Source organism: Amblyraja radiata, chromosome 1 (genome assembly GCF_010909765.2).
Source record: "Amblyraja radiata isolate CabotCenter1 chromosome 1, sAmbRad1.1.pri, whole genome shotgun sequence".
Lineage (NCBI taxonomy): Eukaryota > Metazoa > Chordata > Chondrichthyes > Rajiformes > Rajidae > Amblyraja > Amblyraja radiata.
In genome coordinates this window covers 70,895,397-70,918,832 of record NC_045956.1, presented here as the reverse complement: position 1 = coordinate 70,918,832, position 23,436 = coordinate 70,895,397, and the positions used below count along the sequence as shown (strand labels likewise).

Here is a 23,436-nt window from a genome sequence, read left to right as displayed (position 1 = left end):
GCCTTAAAGGCAGCCAGCATCGTCAGAGACCTACACTATCCCACCCTGGTCACATTCTCATTTCACTCCTGCCATCGGGAAGAAGATAAAGGAACCTGAAAACTGTAACATCCAGGTTCAGGAGCAGCTTCTTCCCCACAACCATCAGGCTATTGAACACTACATAATTATATACTTTGCTCAATTATAATTTGTCTCGAATACCTATCAGACCCAATGTGATTGCAGAAAGTATGTTGGAGACCACAATGCCATTTCAGTAACATTGATGGATGCCCTATTAAAATCATGGAAATGTCATTAAATAATAACCTGTCATGATTTGCTACTCCATATAATACAAGGCAGAAATAAGATTTTTGTTTCCATCATTCCCACAATTTTAAAGGATGGATCGACTGGGCTTATCTTCAATGGAATTTAGAAGGATGAGGGGATCTGATAAAAACATATACAATTCTTATGAGATTGGACAGGCTAGATGCAGGAAAAATATCCCTGATGTTGGGGCAGTCCAGAACCAGGAGTCACAGTTTAAAAATAACGGGTCGGCCATATAGGACTAAGATGATGAAAAACGTTTTCACCCAGAGAGTTGTGAATTTCTGGAATAATCTGCCAGAGAAGGCAGTGGAGGCCAATTCACTGGATGTTTTTCAAGAGAAAGTTAGATATAGTCTTAGGGCTAACGGAATCAAGGGATATGGGGAGAAAGCAGGAACGGGGTACTGATTTTGGATGAACAACCATGATCATGTTGAATAGCGGTGCTGGCTCGAAGGGCCGAATGGCCTACTCCTGCACCTATTTTCCATTTCTATACTCTCACTGCAAGTTTAATCCTGCCTGATTTGTTTGATTCTCATTCTCTGCCTTCCAACTTATTCAGCACCCTGCTTCCTGCCTCCTACCCAGCACCAAATTCAAATCATCATCCTTCCATGAATACCTGCAATGATTATTAATTCCTTAACACCACAAATTTAAAATGTTAGCATCCTGTTTCAGTGTCTGACATACATCCTGCTTTATCTCTGGACTTTCCTCTGGGCACACAGGGCATTCAATTATTTTATCTCTTCTAGTACTTTGTGTTTTACTCAAGATTATTCCATCAGTCCATCTCGGCATTTGATCCATTAAACCTTTCACTTGAAGGTCACTGTAAGTGCTTGGGTGTAATCTAGCCATTCCACAAAGTGCAAGCCCAGAGTCAGCAGTATGCAAGGTAAGAATCTGAAGAGGGAGGTTCAGGTGCACTCTAGCAGTGCTACGAGTAGCGAGAATGCATGATGTGTTTGAGGTGTGCATTGTGCCAGCGAAGGACGCAAGTATGTAGAAGGGGTGGAATCTGGGTGGTGGTTTCAGTACAAGTACTTAGTCATATGGCAGATGACAGGTGCTGAAGTTGTGATATTATTGATAGTGGAATGTAAAGGATGCTTGTAAGGGGTACGTACTGGTTGGCATTGCTGGTGTACGAGTACATGGTCATATGGCAGATGACAGGTGCTGAGTTTGTGATACCACTGATAGTGAAATGGTTGTGAGAAGTTAATTTATGAGATTAAATCTTTATGTTGGTCAATCTTGGCAACAGTTGCACAGGAACTATATAATACCAGTCGACTCCCTATATTGATCTCCCAGGAGATCCATCCCACTTACAGTCCCTCAACTGTTCCCGCGTCCTCCCTCACAGTGCAAGTGGGACAAAATTCCTCCCGCTCTTTTCCTCCACCGGCAGAAACTCAAGCATCCCATCAAATAAATAATCGTGCCTTTCTTTTGCTCCTGGAAGGCTCTTTCCACATCCGGCCGTTCCACCTCACTCTTTGATGTAGGTGATTACTGGCTGTGTGTCCTGCTCCAGGAATATTACATCTAATCAGCATTTGAGTGCTAAACCTGCAGTTGCCAGCAAAGATACTGGAGCTATGATCTTTGGTTGCCAGTTCCACTGCCAGCATGTACATTCAAATGTTGATAATCATCAATTGGCCTGAAAATTGGGTGCTAAATTTGGAAATTTCAACTCCAAACAATCTCTGCTCCCTTTTTGTGCCCCCTTTCAAATATTACTGAGAACTATCACGTCAAATTTAATTGTTTGGTTTGCCTCCTGCCAAATTTAGTTATTTAACCTTGGGACTGTCTCTGCCAACACAATGAAAGATCTTTGAAGGAATAAAGGTTTGGGTTTTTAAAGAGTAAATCAAGTAATAATGATCTAAATTATTTCTCACATCAATAGATGATCGTAGCCAAAAGTAGAATTCAAGAGATTATTAACCATCAGAAGATTTATCAGTTCAAAGTACTCTTTGAATGAATTAAACCTCTGGTATACTGCCAGTTAATATTGACATAGCTTACTTACAAAGCCATTTTCAGCAAGCTAAGCAATCTCATAATTAATTATCCCTTGCTGCTTAGTTGTTGTCATTAAATGGTCTCCATAGAATGTGCTAATTATACTAGCCACAACATTTGTAATAAAATAAAAATCCAAGCCAAATTATTACAGGTGCACAACCTTTTATCCGAAAGCCTTGGGACCAGACACTTTTCGTAATTCGGAATTTGTCGGCCTTGGGAATGGAAATTTTTTAGCGTAGATTTTAATGGCTGGCTCAGTAGTAGAGTGCTCGGCTCATATCCGCAAGGTCGCGAGTTTGCGCCTTGATCCCGGCAGTTCCTCGGTCGCGAGTTTGAGTCTTCAATGTAGTTTTTTCTTGCAGAATAAATGTCTGTATGAAATGCAGTGTGTTGAATGAATTCCTGAATTTGTAAATGTGACCGCAGCATTGAATCACCTCTCGCACTCATGTCACCCTAGCGGGGCTACATGCCCTTAGGCGGCCTAAGGCGACATTTTCACACTCTTATATCCATGTGCAGCAGAGGCGACGTGCGTTTGGCGCCAAACGTGAGCTTTGGCGTGCCATGTTTAGCGCCCAACGTGAGCTTTGGTGTGCAGACGACATCCTGCAAAAAATGTCCGGTTTCTTCCAGGTAGGCGATATACCCTCCCGGGCAATATACCCTCCACTTCTCTTTTATGAAGGGGATTTAGTTCCCCTTTCTTCCAGGACCGACCGGAGGTTCCGCTGTCACCTCTGCGGGCCACCCTCGGTGAACGCTCACTCAACTTTGTCTTGGGATTCCTACTCTCCCGCGCAATGTACCCTCACCTTCTCTTTTATGAATGGGGATTTAGTTCCCCTTTCTTCGAGGACTGACCGGAGGTTCCGCTGTCACCTCTGCGGGCCGCCCTCGGTGAACGTTTTCAAGGACCGAAAAAATGTCTGCTATTCGGAGGTTTTCGTTATTTGGATCTTCGGATAAAAGGTTGTGCACCTGTATTTCTAAATTTGAATTAAAAATTAGTAGCAAAGGTTTTGTTTGAATGTGATGGTTATTTTGATTGTCCCTGAATATCAAACTGCTGGAGTCATTCAGATTTACTTAGCAGTATCTCGAATGTAAACTCTGACTTAGTTCCAAAACCTTAGAAAACAAAAGGCCATCATTCTCAGCAAACCTTTACCGGAGGGTAGGTTTGCAGATGTCATGTGAGGAAGGGGCAACACAACAGTAATTAGCAAAATATGCCAGGGGCACATGGATCAGCTAACACTGCCCCCTTCCTCACCATTCAGTAAACTAGGTACACTCCATTCAAGCTTGAATAAGCAAATTAGCCATTTTAGTTCTGAACTCCATTGGATTCGATTATGGTTGATCTGTACTCTGGGTCTAATTATCGGTATATACCTGGACATCTTTATTTAACATAGATACCGTGGCTTGCAAATGTTTTCATACACCTTGAACTTTTCCACATTTTGTCACGTTACAACCACAAACGTAAATGTATTTTATTGAGATTTTATGTGATAGACCAACACAAAGTGGTGCATAATTGTGAAGTGGAAGGAAAATTATACATGGTTTTCAAATTTTTTTACAAATAGAAAACTGAAAAGTGTGGCGTGCAAAAGTATTCAGCCCCCCGTGTCAATACTTTGTAGAACCACCTTTCGCTGCAATTACAGCTGCAAGTCTTTTGGGGTATGTCTCTACCAGCTTTGCACATCTAGAGACTGAAATTTTTGCCCATTCTTCTTTGCAAAATAGCTCAAGCTCAGTCAGATTGGATGGAGAACGTCTGTGAACAGCAATTTTCAAGTCTTGCTAGAGATTCTCAATTGGATTTAGGTCTGGACTTTGACTGAGCCATTCTAACACATGAATATGCTTTGATCTAAACCATTCCATTGTAGCTCTGGCTGTATGTTTAGGGTCGTTGTCCTGCTGGAAGGTGAACCTCCGCCCCAGTCTCAAGCCTTTTGCAGACTCTAACAGGGTTCTTCCAAGATTGCCCTGTATTTGGCTCCATTCATCTTCCCATCAACTCTGACCAGCTTCCCTGTCCCTGCTGAAGAAAAGCATCCCCACAGCATGATGCTGCCACCACCATGTTTCACAGTGGGGATGGTTGGTTCAGGGTGATGTGCAGTGTTAGTTTTCCGCCACACATAGCGTTTTGCATTTAGGCCAAAAACGTCAATTTTGGTCTCATCTGACCAGAGCACCTTCCTCCACATGTTTGCTGTGTCCCCCACATGGTTTATGGCAAACTGCAAACGGGACTTCTTATGGCTTTTTTTCAACTGTCTTTCTTCTTGCCACTCTTCCATAAAGGCCCGATTTGTGGAGTGCACGACTAATAGTTGTCCTGTGGACAGATTCTCCCACCTGAGCTGTGGATCTCTGCAGCTCCTCCAGAGTTACCATGGCTGCTTCTCTGATCAATGCTCTCCTTGCCTGGCCTGTCAGTTTAGGTGGACGGCCATGTCTTGGTAGGTTTGCAGTTGTGCCATACTCTTTCCATTTTCGGATGATGGATTGAACAGTGCTCCGTGAGATGTTCAAAGCTTGGGATATTTTTTTATAACCTACCCCTGCTTTAAACTTCTCCACAACTTTATCCCAGACCTTTCTGGTGTGTTCCTTGGGCTTCATGATGCTGTTTGTTCACTAATGTTCTCTAACAAACCTCTGAGGCCTTCACAGAACAGCTGTATTTTGTGAGATTAGATTACACACAAGTGGACTCTATTTACTAATTACGTGACTTCTGAAGGCAATTGGTTGCACTGGATTTTATTTAGGGGTATCAGAGTAAAGGGGGCTGAATACTTTTGCACGCCACACTTTTCAGATTTTTATTTGTAAAAATATTTGAAAACCATGTATCATTTTCATTCCACTTCACAATTATGCGCCACTTTGTGTTGGTCTATCACATAAAATCCCAATAAAATACCTTTACGTTTGTGGTTGTAACGTGACAAAATGTGGAAAAGTTCAAGGGGTATGAATACTTTTGCAAGCCACTGTATGTTGATTCTCAATCAACATATTAAGGGGGACCTGGTGGGAGTGGGGCAAAGAAGGGATGAGTACTTTTTGTAACTTTGTTGGTGCCTCTGTATTTAACTCGGTACATGACAATAAAGTATCATCATCAAAAATCTCAATTGACCCAGCAGCTTTTTTAGAAAAAGCAACTTCCCCATTTCCGCCACGTTATTGTGTGACAAATACATTTCTGATTTCATTCACTGGTGCCAACGTAACATTGGCCCTTTGGATTTTTTGTTAGCTTTTATTTAAGGGGGGGGGGGGAGTGAATGCATTCCTGTTTGAATAAGTGTAGGAAGGAACTGCAGATGGTGGTTTACACCGAAGACAGGCTCAAAAAGTTGGAGTAGCTCAGCGAGTCATGCAGCATCGCTGAAAAAGAGTCTCGACCCGAAGCGTCGCCTATTCCTTTTCTCCGTAGATGCCGTCTGACCCGCTGAGTTACTCCAGCTTTTTGTGTCCATCTCTTGTTTGAATAAGATTATTTGAAAATGAAATAATCCACACCAACTTTAAAAATAAATCGCCTTTATGTGAAAAATAAAGCAATTGCAAAACGTTGCCAACACGAAGGGGAATATCCTTTGGGGTCGTTCGCTACCATCTGCAGACACGGATAAAACAGTGCAGGATATGATAACGTGGCCAATGATACAGGTGTGAGGCGAGATCCCCGAAATACAGTCTGCCGAGCGATGAATAACAGGGGTGAGAAATGTACTAAGCGTCAGCCTATATATTGAAAAATCCCAAAACTCGGGTTCAGTGCGTTTAAAAAAGTACATTAGACAAGAAACATTTACAAATACGAAGCTCCGCGTATGGCAGCGCACACACCTGGTGAAAATGTCCCAAAGGGCGGAAACAGGCGCTTCGGCCCACTGAGCCAGCCGTCAAACACTCATTTACCTCAATCTCAATTCTGCCCCCATTCACATCAATTTCCCACCTGAGCCCCATTCGACCACTCAGCGACACATCGGGGGAAGGTGACAGTTCTTCAGGTGTTTTTGCCATTCATTTCTCATCGAGTCATGGGTTCATACAACACCGCAGGTGTTGCGGGGAGCATTCATACAACAAAGCAGCATGCGGGGAGCGAAAGGGAGCACTTGGGGGAAACTCCATAAAATAGTAGCGGAGGTTAGAATCGAACCCGGGTCCCTGGAGCAGTGACACACGCTGCTCAAGTGCACGTATAATGAAATGAATGAGGACAGACAATAATCAGATTAATTGAACTCATCAAAGGGCGTAGATTTAACGTGAGCAGCAGGCGAAATAGAGGGCATCTGATGATTTTTTTCTCAACCCAGTAAGTACTGTAGTCGTAATCTGAGAACACGACGGAGGCAGGTTTACAAAGTATATGGGCCAGAACTCGAATAACAGTCAGGAAGGCTATGGTTGGAATGGACATTGTAGGCTGTTTCTGGGTTGTATGAACCCATGACTCGATGAGAAATGAGTGGCAAAAACACCTGAAGGATTGTGAGATAATGATCATGGATGACTTTTAATGGAAAGTCCACATATACAGATAGACAGCCAAGAAGAACTTCATATCTACACTCAGATGGACTGGCAGATGGAGGAGATATGTTGGGGAAAGAGAGGAAAAGCCCAAGAGAAATACAGGGAAAGGGATATTGGAAAAGAAGGGTTTCGGTCCGAAACGTTGCCTATTTCCTTCGCTCCATAGATGCTGCTGCACCCGCTGAGTTTCTCCAGCATTTTTGTGTACCTTGGAAAAGACAGATGCTGGAATCCTGAAACGCATGTCAAAACATTTAAAAGGTATAAACACATAGCAAATAGGTGCAGGAGTAGGCCATTCGGCCCTTCGAGCCAGCTTTGCCATTCAATATGATTATGGCAGATCATCCAAAATCAGTACCCCGTTTCTGCTTTCTCCCCATATCTCTTGATTCCATAACCCTAAGAAATTTAAACATGGGAGGCTTTTTATAGTGAAAAAAACTGCATGACATCATTTTTATCATGTGATGATTTTTCCACACGTCGATAGTCGTTGGCTGAAGAGTAACTCGGGAGAGCAACTTGGTACTTGGTATATATATATAATATATAACATATGATGGAAATCATGTGATGTACCTGCTGGCTGAGAAAAGTGAAGTAAAAAACAGGAAAGTGTAAATCCCTACAAAAAAGTTAATGTATGTTTTAATTCTATGATAGAACATGTAGTTTCAGTGCTGTAAGTACCTGCTTTGTTTAAAAATAATGCCTTTTTTGGCAGCATAAAGTTAGACTTGGACTCTATGCCCTGAGTCATAGATGTGTCCAGAAATGTTCCTGTTTTTAATAAACTGAATGCATTGTTTTGTGCTGTGGAATAACCTTAACAAAGAGATTGTACATTTGTTGTATTTTCCTGACATGGACAAGATATGGGGATTTTATTTTTAACCTTGGCATTCCTTGGGAAGAGCGGGGGGTCACTGCAGTCATTTGGAATTGTTGGTCCTGAGCTCCCTATGCCGAAAATCTGCCTTGATCACTTTCATGCATTAATACCATCTGCGCCTGCTGTACCTTCTGTGATGTGACTGTGGCCAATCTATTGGCAGCTATCTGAAAATAGGCTTGAAACAGCAAGGGCCTGTGCCCAGAGCTGTTACATGGCAGTGACATCCCTTTGACTCAATGAAAGCAAGGAGGAGCAGTTAAGATTCACAGCAGTCCATCAAGCAGGGAACATCTGCAATGCACATTTTCCAGTTATCTGCCATCAGAAAAGCAGAATGTATTTGCATTCCAAATAACGTGATAGTTTTATTTTTAGTCCTTGCCGCGAGATGGTAATGGGAATCCTTATATGACTGAAATATTCAGAGTACAAAGAAAGGATTGTGTCTGGAATTTTTAAAGACGTTTATTGCCAAATTTAAAAGCAGGCAAGAGAAGGTTAATAAACCTCCACCAGCAATGACAACCCTGATTCAATTAAAAGCCACATCCTGTCTTTTCTTGCAGCAATACTACGGAACTTCTGTCACAATTAGCCACCCAAGACAAGGCTTTGTTCATATAAATAAAGTCTGTTTATCACATTTCTCTGATGAGAACCATCTTGAATGTTCTTGAAATCTTTGCACTGTATAGAAGTTTTTAAAAAATGGCTGCTGAGAGCTGATTTGATCTTTGCCAAATCAAATATTCCAACGATGAAAATATTTAATATTTCTTAAAAGCACCGAAACTAGAAAGTTTTATATTTATGTTTTTGGCAATAATATAACCCCTCACACATTCTCTGGGGAGCAATTGTATGGCAGAGAGAGGCCACACCTTCATTAACGTCAGTATGTATTGTAATAAAAGTAATTCAGTGTTTCGGAAATTGTCATCCACAATGCATTTACTATTGACTTCTGTCATACTTATTGGTTATCCTGGATGCAGCAGTAAATATTTTAAATTTAACGTCTAATCATATTCCAAGATTCATGTGACTCAATTTAATTAAATTTGTTCAGGGAAAAAGTTTTCCTTCTTAGTGGATAACGTGGGTTATATTTTCATTTTGATAACTGTGGAAAGATAATTAGAATAATCATAGCCTATTATTTCCCAACCAAGTATGCGATTAATACATACAAGTCAAAAGTTACACACCACCAAGTTCAGGAGCAGCTTCTTTCTGACAACCATCAAATTCTTCAACCGACCTGCACAATCCAAATCCTACCTTGGCAATGTAACACTGTGGACCACCTCTTAGACATAGAACATAACAAATAGGTGCAGGAGTAGTCCATCCGGCCCTTCGAGCCTGCACCGCAATTCGATATGATCATGGCTGATCATCCAATTCAGTATCCCATCCCTGCCTTCTCTCCATACCCCCTGATCCCTTTAGCCACAAGGGCCACATCTAACTCCCTCTTAAATATAGCCAATGAACTGGCCTCAACTACCTTCTGTGGCAGAGAATTCCACAGATTCACCACTCTCTGTGTAAAAAATGATTTTCTCATCTCGGTCATGCTCTTGCATGAGCATGGACTTGTTTCTAATTGTGTTTTACACTAATGTTTTGATCTTTTTGCACTGCCTTTTTCTTTTCAGTCTTCCAGAATTTATAGACAGTTTATGTATAATTTATGTGCCTGTGCTTCACGAGTCAATGTGCCTGTGAAGTTGCAGGAATCAAGATTTTCTTTGCACCTGTACTTCACCATACTGTACACATGGCCATAAACTTGACTTGACATGGCTTGACTCGAAACAGGGAGAGGATATATTGCCCTTTCAACTAGCTTCACCTTTCAGCAAGGTAATAGCTGATCTGATTGTCACCTAAACTTGACAGTTCCACCTTAAAGATATTCAAAGGCTCTGGGCCTTTTAGGAAGCATTTTGAAGACTTACAACTTCACCTCTATCTTAAATGGAGAAAAAAAACCTCACCTCCATGTTTCCTGACACATGTGGAATTATCGACTCTACTATTATTCTGTAAAGGTGCCTCAGTAGATTCCTTGTTTTAATTATCACCTCATTCTTATCAACTCCAACAGACTAGCTGCCCAACCTTTCCTCATGAGACAAACCACCCATTCCATATTTTTTGTTCTGCTTCTAACCCAGTTATATGCTTAAGCAAGGAGAACATTACTGAGTAAGACTTTCCAGATGAGGCCTCACTAATGGTCTAAATAACTAAAATATGACCTGTCTACTTTTGTGTTCAATTTCCCTAGCGATAGACAATGAAAGTTTGATTCTCTATTTACAAATCTCAAATAAAAGAAATGAAACTTAGGAGAGAGAACCAATACTTCGTTCTTGTTGTTATACTCTGAACATCTCTAATTCAACCACAAAGTATTTGTGGAAAGAAATTGCTTCTTTGAACGGAGTAAAAACTGAGTAAAAACAGTGTTCCTGTTTCATTGTCGAGCTGAAGGAACTATTCTGAAACTAATTGGCCTGGATTTTTTTTAGACTTGTGGTCATTCAAGACTTCAGCTGTGACATTAGCAACATATCAGTCTACTGCCTACACTTGATCAATTTCCCTCCTGGGATAAATAAAGTTATATCGTAACGTATCGCGAGTCAGATGAACTATTTCTACAACTGCACATCTTTAAAGTACCAAGGGTTTAAACAATGTTTTAGCATTATTGGCCCCAGTGGCAGTGCTTTATAAGTTGGTGGTCTTTTAACTTTTGACTATTTCTGTAGTGTCATGAGTGGTTAACATTAGTAGGACTTGTCCAGAACTAATGACTTTCTCTCTTTCCGTGTTGAGGGTACAGTGCACAGAAGCAGAGCACTGGGCTTTGCCAAGGTTTCAGTTTACCAGCAGTTAGAGGATATCTTTATGTGTGCATTTGCAGCCTTGTATGCTCCAGCGGATCACACAGAAACATTGGCGAACTCCATAAATTTGCATTTGATATGCAGCAACATACAGGTAATATTTTGGCAGTCATTATGATGGCTTCATTCAGCCAGCGCTCAGCTTCATGCAGATTCTCAGGTTAGAGGTGAGAGAGTGCTTCACTGTTCCAATCAAGACATTATATTTCCTCTCCATTATTCCTGCCAAGCTCAGGTGTGGGGTTCCTGACATTCAAACACACAGTTCCCGCTGCCTGCTGTCACTGACATGTTCAGCATGACGCTTTGGCAGCCTGCAACTATTTCCTGCTAGTCACACACTGCAAAGTTCTTTCAAAGGTGAGTAAGTTAAATTATTGCACCAGCAAGTACTCATAACCATATTGCTGCAATGTAGTTTGTTGATAGAAATGCCCATCATAGAAATTTGACAAGACCAATACCCACTTAGTGCTTTTGAAGTCTTTAAACTTTCTCTAATGCACATCTCAATGGGTCTCTACATGCCCCATGCAACACTGTGATGCAATTACCATGGCATCACTTGAGTGGGAGATGCAGCCTATTCCATGCCACCAGCCAGAATTACCAGGCATCTAACCAACTTCAGGATCAACTGTATATTAAACCCTTCCATTTTATATATATATATATAAATATATATATTAAACCAGTGTCCAATCACTATATTATTGGGATGCCAGTTGTCATGATCCATTAGTTGTCTGCGCACATGGGTGTATCAGAGTATAGTAAAGATCTGTAAGTTCAGTCTTCAATAAAGAGTGGCTAGGGTAACAAGAGCTGGTCTACAGTGCTACAGAAGCAGAGAGGGTGCTAACCAGCAACTTCCATATTACAAGGACTATGCTGGGGTTGGACTGTGCTCTTAAGGCAGGGATGTCTGAGGGGCCCACACTCTCTTCACTTCCCCCACCTGCCACTGTCCCACTTTGTATCTGCTCCACTTGTGCCCTCTATTGAGGGTTTACATATTCTGTGGACAGTGGATCTGCAAATCACGGTGGGCTCCATAGGCTGCTGATGCAAGAGGTCCGATCCTTATAATCTTGCTAACTATATGAATAAACATCTGGGAATAGGCACAGCAGTTAAAAATGCGAACAAGCTAAACATCATATTCAGAGAGACACAAAGAACTGCAGATGCTGGTTTACAAAAAAGACACAAAGAGCTGGGGTAACTCAGTGGGTCAGGAAGCATGTCTGGAGAACATGGCGAGGTGACCTTTTGGGATGGGTCCCTTCTTATCTTGCTCTGCTTGTCAATGAGAAGGTATTGGTAACAACTCTGCCACATTGGCCAAATATTCCAAGTCTTAAATTGTTGGAATGTCTATGGAATTGGAAGCTGGATTTGGCACACTTACTACTGAACGTTAAAATCAAAAGACAAAGGAAGATTTCTAGGTTTCAATAAAGCAGCGTTTTTTGGATATGAGTGATTCTTATTACTGCTGCAAAGTGATTTTAATTAATGATGATTCGTTCGACAATGAACCTTGGACGGCCCCTTGCGGAACAGTGCTTTATTCTTTGAAGACTCCGACTTTGGCAAGCGATTTAACTAGTTTTCCCTCACCCACTTCCTCCAAACTCTCCGCACTAATTATTCAAAGGGCCAGCTTCTCACATCAGCAAAGCCCAGGGTAAAGAGCCAATGTGTACACTCTGTTGTACATAAATCTCTTTTACTTTACTATCAATTACCTGCCTCCTAACCAGCACCAAGAAAATGTTCCAATTTTTCACTCTTGTCATCAGGTTACACAATGTTCAAGCCATCTCTCAATGTCATTTTCAAGGAAGCAAAGGAAAAGGAATTGCACAGCAAGAGCTTAGGGTCAAGATTCAAGAGGGTTTATTGTTATGTGTCCTTGATAGGACAATGAAATTGTTGCTTTGCTTCAGCACAACAGAACATAGTAGGCATTGACTACAAAACAGATCAGTGTGTCCATATACCATTATATATATATATACACACATGAATAAATAAACTGATTAAGCCCAAATAACAGATAATGGGCTATTAATGTTCAGAGTTTTGTCCGAGCCAAGTTTAATAGCCTGATGGCTGTGGGGAAGTAGCTTTTCCTGAACCTGGTCGTTGCAGTCTTCAGGCTCCTGTACCTTCTACCTGAATGTAGCAGGATGATGAGTGTGTGGCCAGGATGGTGTGGGTCCTTGATGATGCTGTTAGCCTTTTTGAGGCAGCGACTGCGATAGATCCCCTCGGTGGAAGGGAGGTCAGAGCCGATGATGAACTGGGCAGTGTTTACTACATTTTGTAGTCTCTTCCTCTCCGCTCAAGTTGCCGAACCAAGCCATGATGCAACCGGTCAGCATGCTCTCTACTATGCACCTGTAGAAGTTAGAGAGAGTCCTCCTTGACAAACCAACTCTCCGTAATCTTCTCAGGAAGTAGAGACGCTGATGCGCTTTCTTAATAATTGCATCCGTGTTCTCGGACCAGGAAAGATCTTCAGAGATGTGCACGCCCAGGAATTTGAAGCTCTTGACCCTTTCAACCATCGACCCGTTGATATAAACGGGAATGTGGGTATCGATCCTACTCCTTCCAAAGTCCACAATCAGTTCCTTGGTTTTGCTGGTGTTGAGGGCCAGGTTATTGTGCTGGCACCATATAGACAGTCGCACGATCTCTCTTCTATACTCTGACTCATCCCCATCAGTGATACGTCCCACAACAGCGAACTTGATGATGGAGTTCGCACTATGACCGGCTACGCAGTCATGAGTATAGAGTGAGTATAGCAGGGGGCTGAGCACGCAGCCTTGAGGTGCTCCCGTGCTGATTGTTATCGAGTCTGACATTTCCACCAATACGAACAGACTGTGGTCTGTGAATGAAGAAATCGAGGATTCAATTGCAGAGGAATGCGCAGAGACCCAGTTCTGCGAGTTTGCTAACCAGCTTGGAGGGGATGATTGTATTAAATGTCGAGCTGTAATCAATGAATAACAGCCTGACATATGAGTTTTTGTCTGCAGTGCAATGCCAAGGATTATAACTAAGACTTTAAAAAAGGTGATGGATAAGTTGTTAAAAAGGGAGAATTTACACAGCTATTGGCAGAAGATAGAAGGGTAGACCTTGTACATAGCTAAAGCAGGCTGGATAAGCCAAGTGGCTTCCTTCCATGCTGGCACCATTCTGTGACCAGTTATTATTGTATCCTAAAGGACACAAAGTGCTGGAATAGCTCAGTAGGTCAGGCAGCATCTGAGCAAAGGTCTCCATCCGAAACGTCATCTGTCCATGTATTCCAGAGATGCTGTCTGACTTTCTGAGCTACTCCAACACTTTATGTCCTTTTGTGTATTAACCAACATTTGCAGTTCTTTCTTTGTGCTATTTTTACCCTGCCAGTTACAATTGTTAGAACATACATGTTCAGTTTTAATATTCCCTTCATGTTCCAGTTCTACAGCTTTTTAGTAACATTCATGCTTAGCCAGAGATTTACTTTACTCTTGCACCTTCTTCTCATCCTCTTTTCATTGCTTCTAAGATAGGGAGAGGCATTTGTGACTACCAACAGTTTGCAGGACAGATCATTCAGCATTGTGTGAAACTGATAAGTTAGTCATTGAAAGCGATTTGGTTCCCTGATATTTATAAACCACCTGAATTTGGAAATTGCCAACACATAGATGTATTGCATAGTCAAGGGAAGAATGTAATTATTGAGGATTGAAGGATTCACCTTAGTTTGTTAAATTCCAAAAATGTATGTTCTCATGCAGTTTGAACATCAGTTCCTTTCATGTGGCTTATCGAGGGATTTTGCCCATAGCTCTGGAATCAGATATTTTCTGTTTGATAATTGATATTCTCTATTCCCCAGGTGCTCCCTAGGAAAATCCCTCTTTGTCTGGCACGTAGCTGGACCGTAATGTTCATAATTAATGCAAATGTAATCATTGCTGGGATGCAATTTTCATCTGTCATGTTTTGGCCAGTAGCTTGCTTAGTTGTACAGCTAGACTTTTTTCTATAATTAATATAAAACCTGGTGTATATCCATGAAATGTAGGTGTTTCATTTAATTTCATTTTTTTGAAAGTATTAGTTTACTGCAGTGGTGTGATAAAAAGCATTACCAGTTGCCGAGTCACCTGGTAGTTCATAGGTAAATAGACTCCTCAGTTCTTGGTAATTAAGGATGATTAGTTTATTTTATTTCTCTGTTTTTATTTATCCGACCACATATGGGACAAAGGATATTACAACATAAATTCAGACTGCATCTTCATTTCCTAAGTGTGCTCTTTACAGATATTATAATTATGTGTATTAACTACTCTATGCATAAGCTTCAAAGGAATTCTAGGTAATATTGTTCAGGCCGCACTGGAATCTATTCTTCATAGTTCATACGGTTAATTGTGCTTTGTAAGTATCCATTTTAGGGATTCTGTTTGTTTCCCTTCAGCTGATGAATGAGTTCAATGCCCCTTAATCTAATTAAAATACCGTTATATTGAAGTCCGTGCTGAAAGCTGGACTATTTCTATAGCTGCACATCTTTAAAGTACCAAGGGTTTTCACAATGTTTTAGCATTATTGGCCCCAGTAGCAGTGCTTTATAATTTGGTGGTCTTCAAACATTTGACTATTTCTGCAGCGTCATAAGTGGTTAACATTAGTCGGACCTGTCCAGTTACTTTTGCCACCAGTACTATTCACAAAATTGTGTAAGTGTGCTGCCCTCTTTTTACAGTATCATTTTACATCAGCTCATCAAAGCTAAATTCTGAATTATCTTCATGGTCTACATGAATGAGTTTGCAAAGATGATTTGGCTCCACTCAATCATTCTCTTATTGAAGGAAAATATTGTCTCAGATTTCCGCATCTCACATATCTTAAATTATTTCTTCAAGTTGTTGCCAGCAACTTTATAAATGCTGCTTAAACTGATCCTGAAATGTGATTTTTTTCCTTTGATGGGAGATGAGGGGTGCGGTACTAATACCTGCTCGAGTATCTATCTTCAGTTCCTTCAGTCTCTAACGTTAAATAGTTCAAGGTGATTGATATACAACGTTTGTGAAGACGTACACCAAATGCTGGAGTATCTCAGCGGGTCAGGCAGCATATCTGGAGAAAAGGAATGGGTTGATTCAAAATGTCACTAATTCCTTTCCTCCAAAGATGCTGCCTGACCCGCTGAGTTACTCCAGCATTTTGCTTCTATCTTCAGTGTAAACCAACATCAGCAGTTCCTTCCTACACATCTGTGAAGATGTTAGCAAGGGAAAATAGTCAGTTTCCTCATACATTGCTATTAAGAGAACTACTAAGCATTCTCAACATGGGGAAATCTGTACAGACTATCATGCATCCTAAAATGTGTTGTATATGCTCTGAAAATGAGGAAGAGTGTTTACCTCCCAATGTGCATCTTAAATTTGCATGTAAAAACAATCTATTTAGTCTCTAGTATTCAAGAAGGAACTGCAGATGCTGGAAAATCGAAGGTACACAAAAATGCTGGAGAAACTCAGCGGGTGCAGCAGCATCTATGGAGCGAAGGAAATAGGTGACGTTTCGGGCCGAAACGTCACCTATTTCCTTCGCTCCATAGATGCTGCTGCACCCGCTGAGTTTCTCCAGCATTTTTGTGTACCTGTTTAGTCTCTATACGGTTTCACTTTATTTAGTTTGTTTTTGTACCCGTTCTCATTAATCTCCAATCATCTGCTTTTATGCACCGAAATTATTATTGTCTGCATTAAGATTGTGCGGAAACCATAACATATTTTGCAGAGCAATAATTATCAAATTATTTGTGCAAATTATTTCAGAGCCTGCGTAGACTCTGAAAACTCATTTTTCAAATATCATCAGCAAATCTTACAAAGCATATTTATATTCTGTTTACCCTAATCTCCTTCTTTGCTTCTTCAGGGAAGATCTAATTTTCAGTGGATAATAGCAAAGCTATTTTACTGCTCAGTAAATTGTTATGACACAGCCAGCTGATAATTAACAGTAAATGGATTCACATGTTCCTGTTAAATCTATACAAGAATAAGAGTTTATCTTACTTTTCAAAAACTTAATGCTTATTTAAAATGAGAGAATTCAGATTTTAAAAAAATCTCTTCAATAAAATTAAAATCAATTGCATTTAACAATAAATTCTAAATGACCAAATACAAGTTTTCTGTTGACTTTGTTGTAGACATAGTGTTGATCTGATGGCAGCAGCATTTCTCAACCCATTCCATACTCACTCCTTTGAAATAGTATCAGTATGCTTATAACTTGAAGGATAGAATTAAAAAGAAAGGGTATGCTAAATTTAGAGTTAATGAATTCCAGTCCACATTTTACGAAATTTACATATGGACATCACAGAGGATAGAGCAAAGATTTACGAGAATGATACCAGAAATACAAGATTATAACAAGGCAAATATGAAAAAAATTTTAAGGGTAAAAACTGAGGAGATTAACAGACATTTAGTTTAATTTAGTTTAGTTTAGAGATACAGCACGGAAACAGGTCCTTCGGCCGACCAAATCCGCACCAACCAGCGATCCCCGCACATTAACACTATCCTACACACACTCGGGACAATTTACATTTACACCAAGCCAATTAAACTACATACCTGTATGTCTATGGAATGTGGGAGGAAACCGACGATCTCGGAGAAAACCCACGCGTACACGGAGAGAATGCACAAACTTCATACACATAGCGTGGGGGGTCCATGTTTCAGGGAGTTCGAGGTGTGGAGGCTCCCATTAACTGGAACCCCACGATACCGTGACATTTCCCACCGGCAGGCCCATAGTAACAGCGCCAGATACGTGTGCATGTGTTGGGAGGGTGAGGGAAAGAGTATTTTTTAATAAAAATGAATGAAGTTTGAACGGAGAGCTACTTTCTCCCGAGTTTGCGGGCTGTTTTAAAAAGTGAGTGGCTGTTTAGTTGCAGGAAACGCAGGGAGAGAGAGAGAAAGAGTAAGAATTTGAAGAGAGTATGGGAGGGAGGGAGCGGGCGGTGGGGCGAAGGGCCACAGTCGCTCCCTGAGATAGCAGAGTCAGGGGATGTGGTGAGAAGGCAGGAACGGGGTACTGAATGTGGATGATCAGCCATGACCACAGTGAATGGCGGTGCAGGCTCGAAGGGCCAAATGGCCTACTCCTGCACCTATTGTCTATTGTCTATAGCACCCACAGTCAGGATCGAACCTGGGTCTTTGGCACTTTAAGCGCTGTAAGGCAGCAACTTTACTGCTGCGCCACCGTGGCCGCCCTAATATTATGAACGTTTTTCATTGAAGAATACATATAGTTAAGTGATGGTTTTACATCGTCCTCAATCTGCAGCATGGTTCCATAGCGTTTAGCACAAGTAAACATCTATATCTACCCCAGGGCATTTTAGCTCATGAGACAGAGCAACACTCAAAACTATAAGATAAGATAAACTCTGTACAAAGTTTGTACATTCTCCCCGTGCCTTGCGTGAATTTTCTCCCAGTGCTCCGCTTTCCTCCCACATTCCAGAAATGTTTCGGTTCATTGGCTTCAGTAAAATTGGAAACTGCCCAGAGTGTGTGTAGGATAGTGTTAAGCCCCTGTCCCACTTAGGAGACCTAAACAGCAACCTCTGGTGGCCTTGCCCGCCACCCAAAAAAAAATCAAGGTCAAGGTGACCTGCAACCACCTACCACCTCCTACGCATATGTTGAAAACCTTCCTCGACTATGAAGAAAACCGGCTTCGACTAGACCTGCGACTAAAAAATTATCGGTTTTTAAAACGGCAACCTATTTTTAGTCTAGGCCGGTTCTAATCATGATGAAAAAATAGCAGCAACCTAGATGAAGCCTCGACCACGCGGAAACCATTTTCGACCATTAGGTAGAATGACTAAAACCTCCGGTGACCTCATGGAAACCTAGGGTGGCGGGCAAGGTCACCAGAGGTTGCTGTTTAGGTCTCCTAAGTGGGACAGGGTAGTGTGCAGGGATCGCTGGTCAGCGCAGTCTCAGTGGGCTGTAGGGTCTGTTTCCGCACTATATCTCTAACTAAACTAATAGAGTCACTAAGAAATTTTTAAAAACTATTTAGAAATAAGTTTTTATCCGTAGAGTTGTGAAAGCATAGAATTACAATCACACAAAGTGGTTGAGATGGATACCAGAGAATTTGTTAAGGTGAGGCAGGATAAGCATTTGAGGGGCTAATAAATAAGTAAAGAAGAAAGGTTTGAATAAAACATAGCTTTGTGTGTTAGACCAAATGACCTGATTCTAAGCTATACTGTGCGGTTTCACTTTTTATCCTGTGCACTTTTATTCCTTCTAATTATTGCTGGTTTGCAGCACAGTGTCATGGTTATCTTCCTGACAGTCTAGATTGAGGCTGGCCATTTGAGTCTTGAACTAAACTGAGACTTTTTGTCAAATATGGACTGAATCTGAAGCCAGGTTGCAGAGGTGAAAGGGGTAGGCTGTCATCTCCAGCCTTCAGAACTGTCTTCACCAGCACGGTGCATCCATTCTGCGCAATTTGTTTACTTGCATTCCTTTGGGGCACAAAATATGAAGCCAATTGTAGTGTTCATCAAATGTGAATGCTCAATCCAGGAAATGAAGCTACCATTTTTAAAATTTGTTGAGACTCCAGTTCCATGTAACGCCAACTCAACAAAACACACGTTAATAAGATAATTGTACATTGTACTGCATATCATGTGTGAAGTAGTCAGCGCAATTATGGCAATATTTAAAGGATGGCAAAGTACAGATAAGTAAAAATATCATATATAAAAGGTGTTAAGAATTCCCTTCACCCCCCCCCCCCCCCCCCACGCTTATAACTATTAATTTATTGTACACCAAAACTTGTTTCATTCTTTCCATTATTTACTTTATTTTTTCTTTCTTTACAGGGTCGGTGCATCAACTTCAGTCGCGTTCAGACACAATAAACATCACAAAGCTAGGGCTGCTTTATTTTCTCTACTCAGTACTGAAGAATGGTGAAGAATATTCTACTTCCAATGGACATCGGTGGATTTCCATTAAAAAGATGGGGAAAAGACTGCAACTTCCAGGCGCATTTTGTTAACTCTTGCCACAGGACTACAGCAAGACCAATGTGTCAAGACATTTGTAAAGAACAGTAACAGCTCAGTTCCCTTTCCGATCATCAGTCCTTCATAATGCCAGAGCAGATGAGCACCCGTCCCACTCATTTTTTTCCAGTCTGAATGTAGTTTGACCATAATATGCTGTTTCAGATAATCAAATTTTATAGACAGAGTGTATTGTCAAACTCGAACCTATTAGCCACAGGCAGAGCAGCAATCTCACCAGACCTACCCGGTGCATAAGTTCATTGCCTTTCGGCGATGTCACATCACAAGATCTTTCCAACTTCACCACTTTACAATGCCTTACGGGAGCCGTCTGACTGAAAATCTTGTCATTTTCCACTGAAAAGTGCACACGCATGACAAAATGTAGACAGAATGCCTCAAGGTACGGGAATCAGCTAGACTTTGCCCTTTAGTTTTTGAAGACACCTTTCTTTCATTATGTACTGAGAAAGAAAATTAATAGAGCGTTATCTTACAGCAGCACAGCCTATAACCAAAGATCTTCCGCAGAAATTGAGACATTGGTGCTGTGAGGCTTGATGTGGTGGCTGGTGCTTTGCATTTGCTCTAATCCTGTGTTCAGTAGCGCATAACCCGTCATCGTATTAAAGCATACCCATTGATCTGCTTACTTCTATTAAACAAATAAATAAGAGAGAATAGAGCAATCCTGCTACAAACCAAGGTTGCATACCGTGGTATTCCCTTATTCCTCAAATCTCCAAGGACTTTGCAGTGTCACAAGCCAGCAACTCTCTTTGCATGAGAATTTCAAAGTTTAATTAATATAATTAAAGGCAACAGCAAGCAGCAGCCTGTGAAGATTTTCCTCATTTTTTTATGCTTTTTGACATTGAATGACCTATTGCTTTTTGAGCTATGCTTGGATTTTTAAAAGCATTTTGTGTTGGTTAGGCGTGAAACAGGAAAAGGTGCCCTTGTTTGCAACCAAGCAATCAAGTTATGTTTTTTTCTATTGCAGCCCCGTTTCCAAATATTGAGGCAATATATATATATTCTTTTTTTTCCCCAACCGCTTTGGCAAGACAACGATCCCAAATGATGTCAGTATGAGCGGAAACACTGTGGGGGAGAAGAAGGCAGCAGCTGAAAAAAGCTCGAATGATGCAGTCACTTTCGATACTGTACATGAAATGCAAAATGGATATTCGAGTCGAAACCTGACAAAGCGCGCCTGCTTTGATGTGAACTGGTATAGACAATGACCAGTGGCTGGGTCAGTGGGATGCCTCTCTGCAAGCAGGGAAGCTTATCAAATGACACTAAAAATAAGTTCAACAACCATCACATTTGAGAGAACAGGCGAACATTTCACATTTGGTGGGCAAGCAAGTGCGCGAGATGGGAAGAGCGATAGTGAATAGTCTTGGTCTAATTATGCTTTTGAGCTGCTCATCAAAATCACATGGGGCATGAGTGTTTCCTTTAGTTTACATGCAAAATGTATGATGTTGCCAAAGCTGCTCTTGCTTAATCTATTGCTCATTATTATTTACAGCAATGGCAAGATTGTAAGTACAGCCTTTTGGTACAGTGCAAAATAAATGTTACTATAATTTTTAAATATGCCTGATTTCCATTAATTTTTTTTATTTTTAAAAGAGGATTTTCAATATCTGTGGAGTTGGACTCACTATCTGTGTTTTTAATTGAGGAATTACACTATATTCCAGAGTCCCCCCCATTAAGGAACAACTGTCTCCATTTAGCCAAAGCTTTGTGCACGCTTGTGTTTACACCAATTTAGAATAAAATGAACCAGTTTAATGTTGCACAGATCTGTAATATCATAAGTAATTTATCTTCAGAGGTTGCGCAAAAAATCTAAGTGTTATTTTTCTTAATGCTTATGTAACTTAACTTAGTGCCAAACTGCAGCCTATGTGCCTGGCTCATTGCTGAATTACGCTTTAGTGCATTGTGCAAACTGAGAATTTGGATAAATATAAAAATTGGTTTAAAGTCTTTATGCACAAATATATATGCCTTGTTATGATTCTTTGTAACATTAATTTAACATATGCTCAAAAAGATTTAAAATACGATTCCAAACTACTTGTGCATATCATGTGTGGAACGGTACAGCATAATGCCTAATCTGGAAACTCTTACCGCTGTGTAAATTTATCATAGATTCACTGTGTAGTCTTACACAAAGTGTTATTTTGATTCGCTAACATCACTTCAAAAATCTTGAGTAATAATTTATTTATTTAAAATTATATATAGCATTACCAAAAATTAACTTATAATATTGCTGTTTAACATTTTGAACAAAATGATATCCTATCAGCAAATTCATTGAAATATATGGATGTAAAAGTAATGCAGAAAAGAAAATTAACATCTGAACAACAATTGGGGAATATAAAATTAAAATGTCATATGTTGTTCAGCTTAATATATTTTTCATAAATCTGCAAATTACAAAATACATGTTTATCCAAATTCCCATAGTTTAATTTGGAGAATATATTACAAACATATTCAATAGATACTATTATAATTATGTGAGTAATTTCTGTCTGATCTTTTTCTTTGTTTAGATGAATGCTCAAATCCTTCATAAAAAACAGAAATAACAATAAAAATGTCTGTGATCACACCAGTGCAAGAAAATTGTGTTAGAGTTTATTTGCAGATTGATTTGCGAGTGCTCAGCTCGGGGGGTAGTTTTGCCGCAGCTAGTAAAGTTGAAATAAGACACAAATATGCATATATTTTAAACTAATTCACAAAGAAAAAATACTGCTAGCAGTTGTATGAAGTTGTGCAGTTGTATCTTAACAAAATGCTGAGCTGTTTCTGTCTCCAACACCTCTACAACATGGAAAATGAAATATAAGCATCCACTACGCCAGTAATCAGCAACAAAAATATCACATCCAGAATCAGTATGGTCTATTTTACTTTTCAAGTACTTTGTCCAAGAGGTGCACATTTTACTTGTCTGTTTTGTTTTACGTAAATTGATTAAAGTAAACCCCTAAATGTTATTATAATTATTAAATGTTTTGAGTTCACAATGATTTAATTTTTTGTTTAGTATACAGCCTGAGCTGTCACCAAAAACTGCAAACTCCACTTTCATGCAAGATTGAATTATTGTTTGAGATTTTGCACCACCATGAGGGTTTTCAATCGTGCTTGTAAGATTTTTGAACATCTTTAAGGTCTTGCACAAATAAATTAGCAGAATATTGCAGCAGGAAATGCTGGAGATGTGTAATAATAACTGAGACATGAGGATCTGCACAATAATTCCACAAGTTGGCTTTGATGGGTTTTTTAAATAAATAGTTCACAGTATTGCTGTATATTTAATAAACACAGAAAATACTCAGAAGCATTTGTTTAACAACTAATGTTGACCATAAATATTTGTACAGGCAGAGGATATAAATCACTTTACATCACGTAATTTTGTTAATGATTTT

At 40.2% G+C, this 23,436-nt stretch overlaps 1 protein-coding gene across 1 annotated transcript in view; it reads left to right on the top strand.

Moving 5' to 3' along the window:
• The window catches only part of antxr2 (ANTXR cell adhesion molecule 2), a 208,971-nt gene extending 185,976 nt beyond the window's left edge, over positions 1-22,995 (top strand). Inside the window, exon 17 of the mRNA XM_033023964.1 lies at positions 19,769-22,995. Coding sequence (XP_032879855.1) covers positions 19,769-19,807 — 39 coding nt within the window. The 3' untranslated portion in view covers positions 19,808-22,995. The remainder of the gene's footprint in view (positions 1-19,768) is intronic.
• Positions 22,996-23,436: the final 441 nt, after the last annotated feature.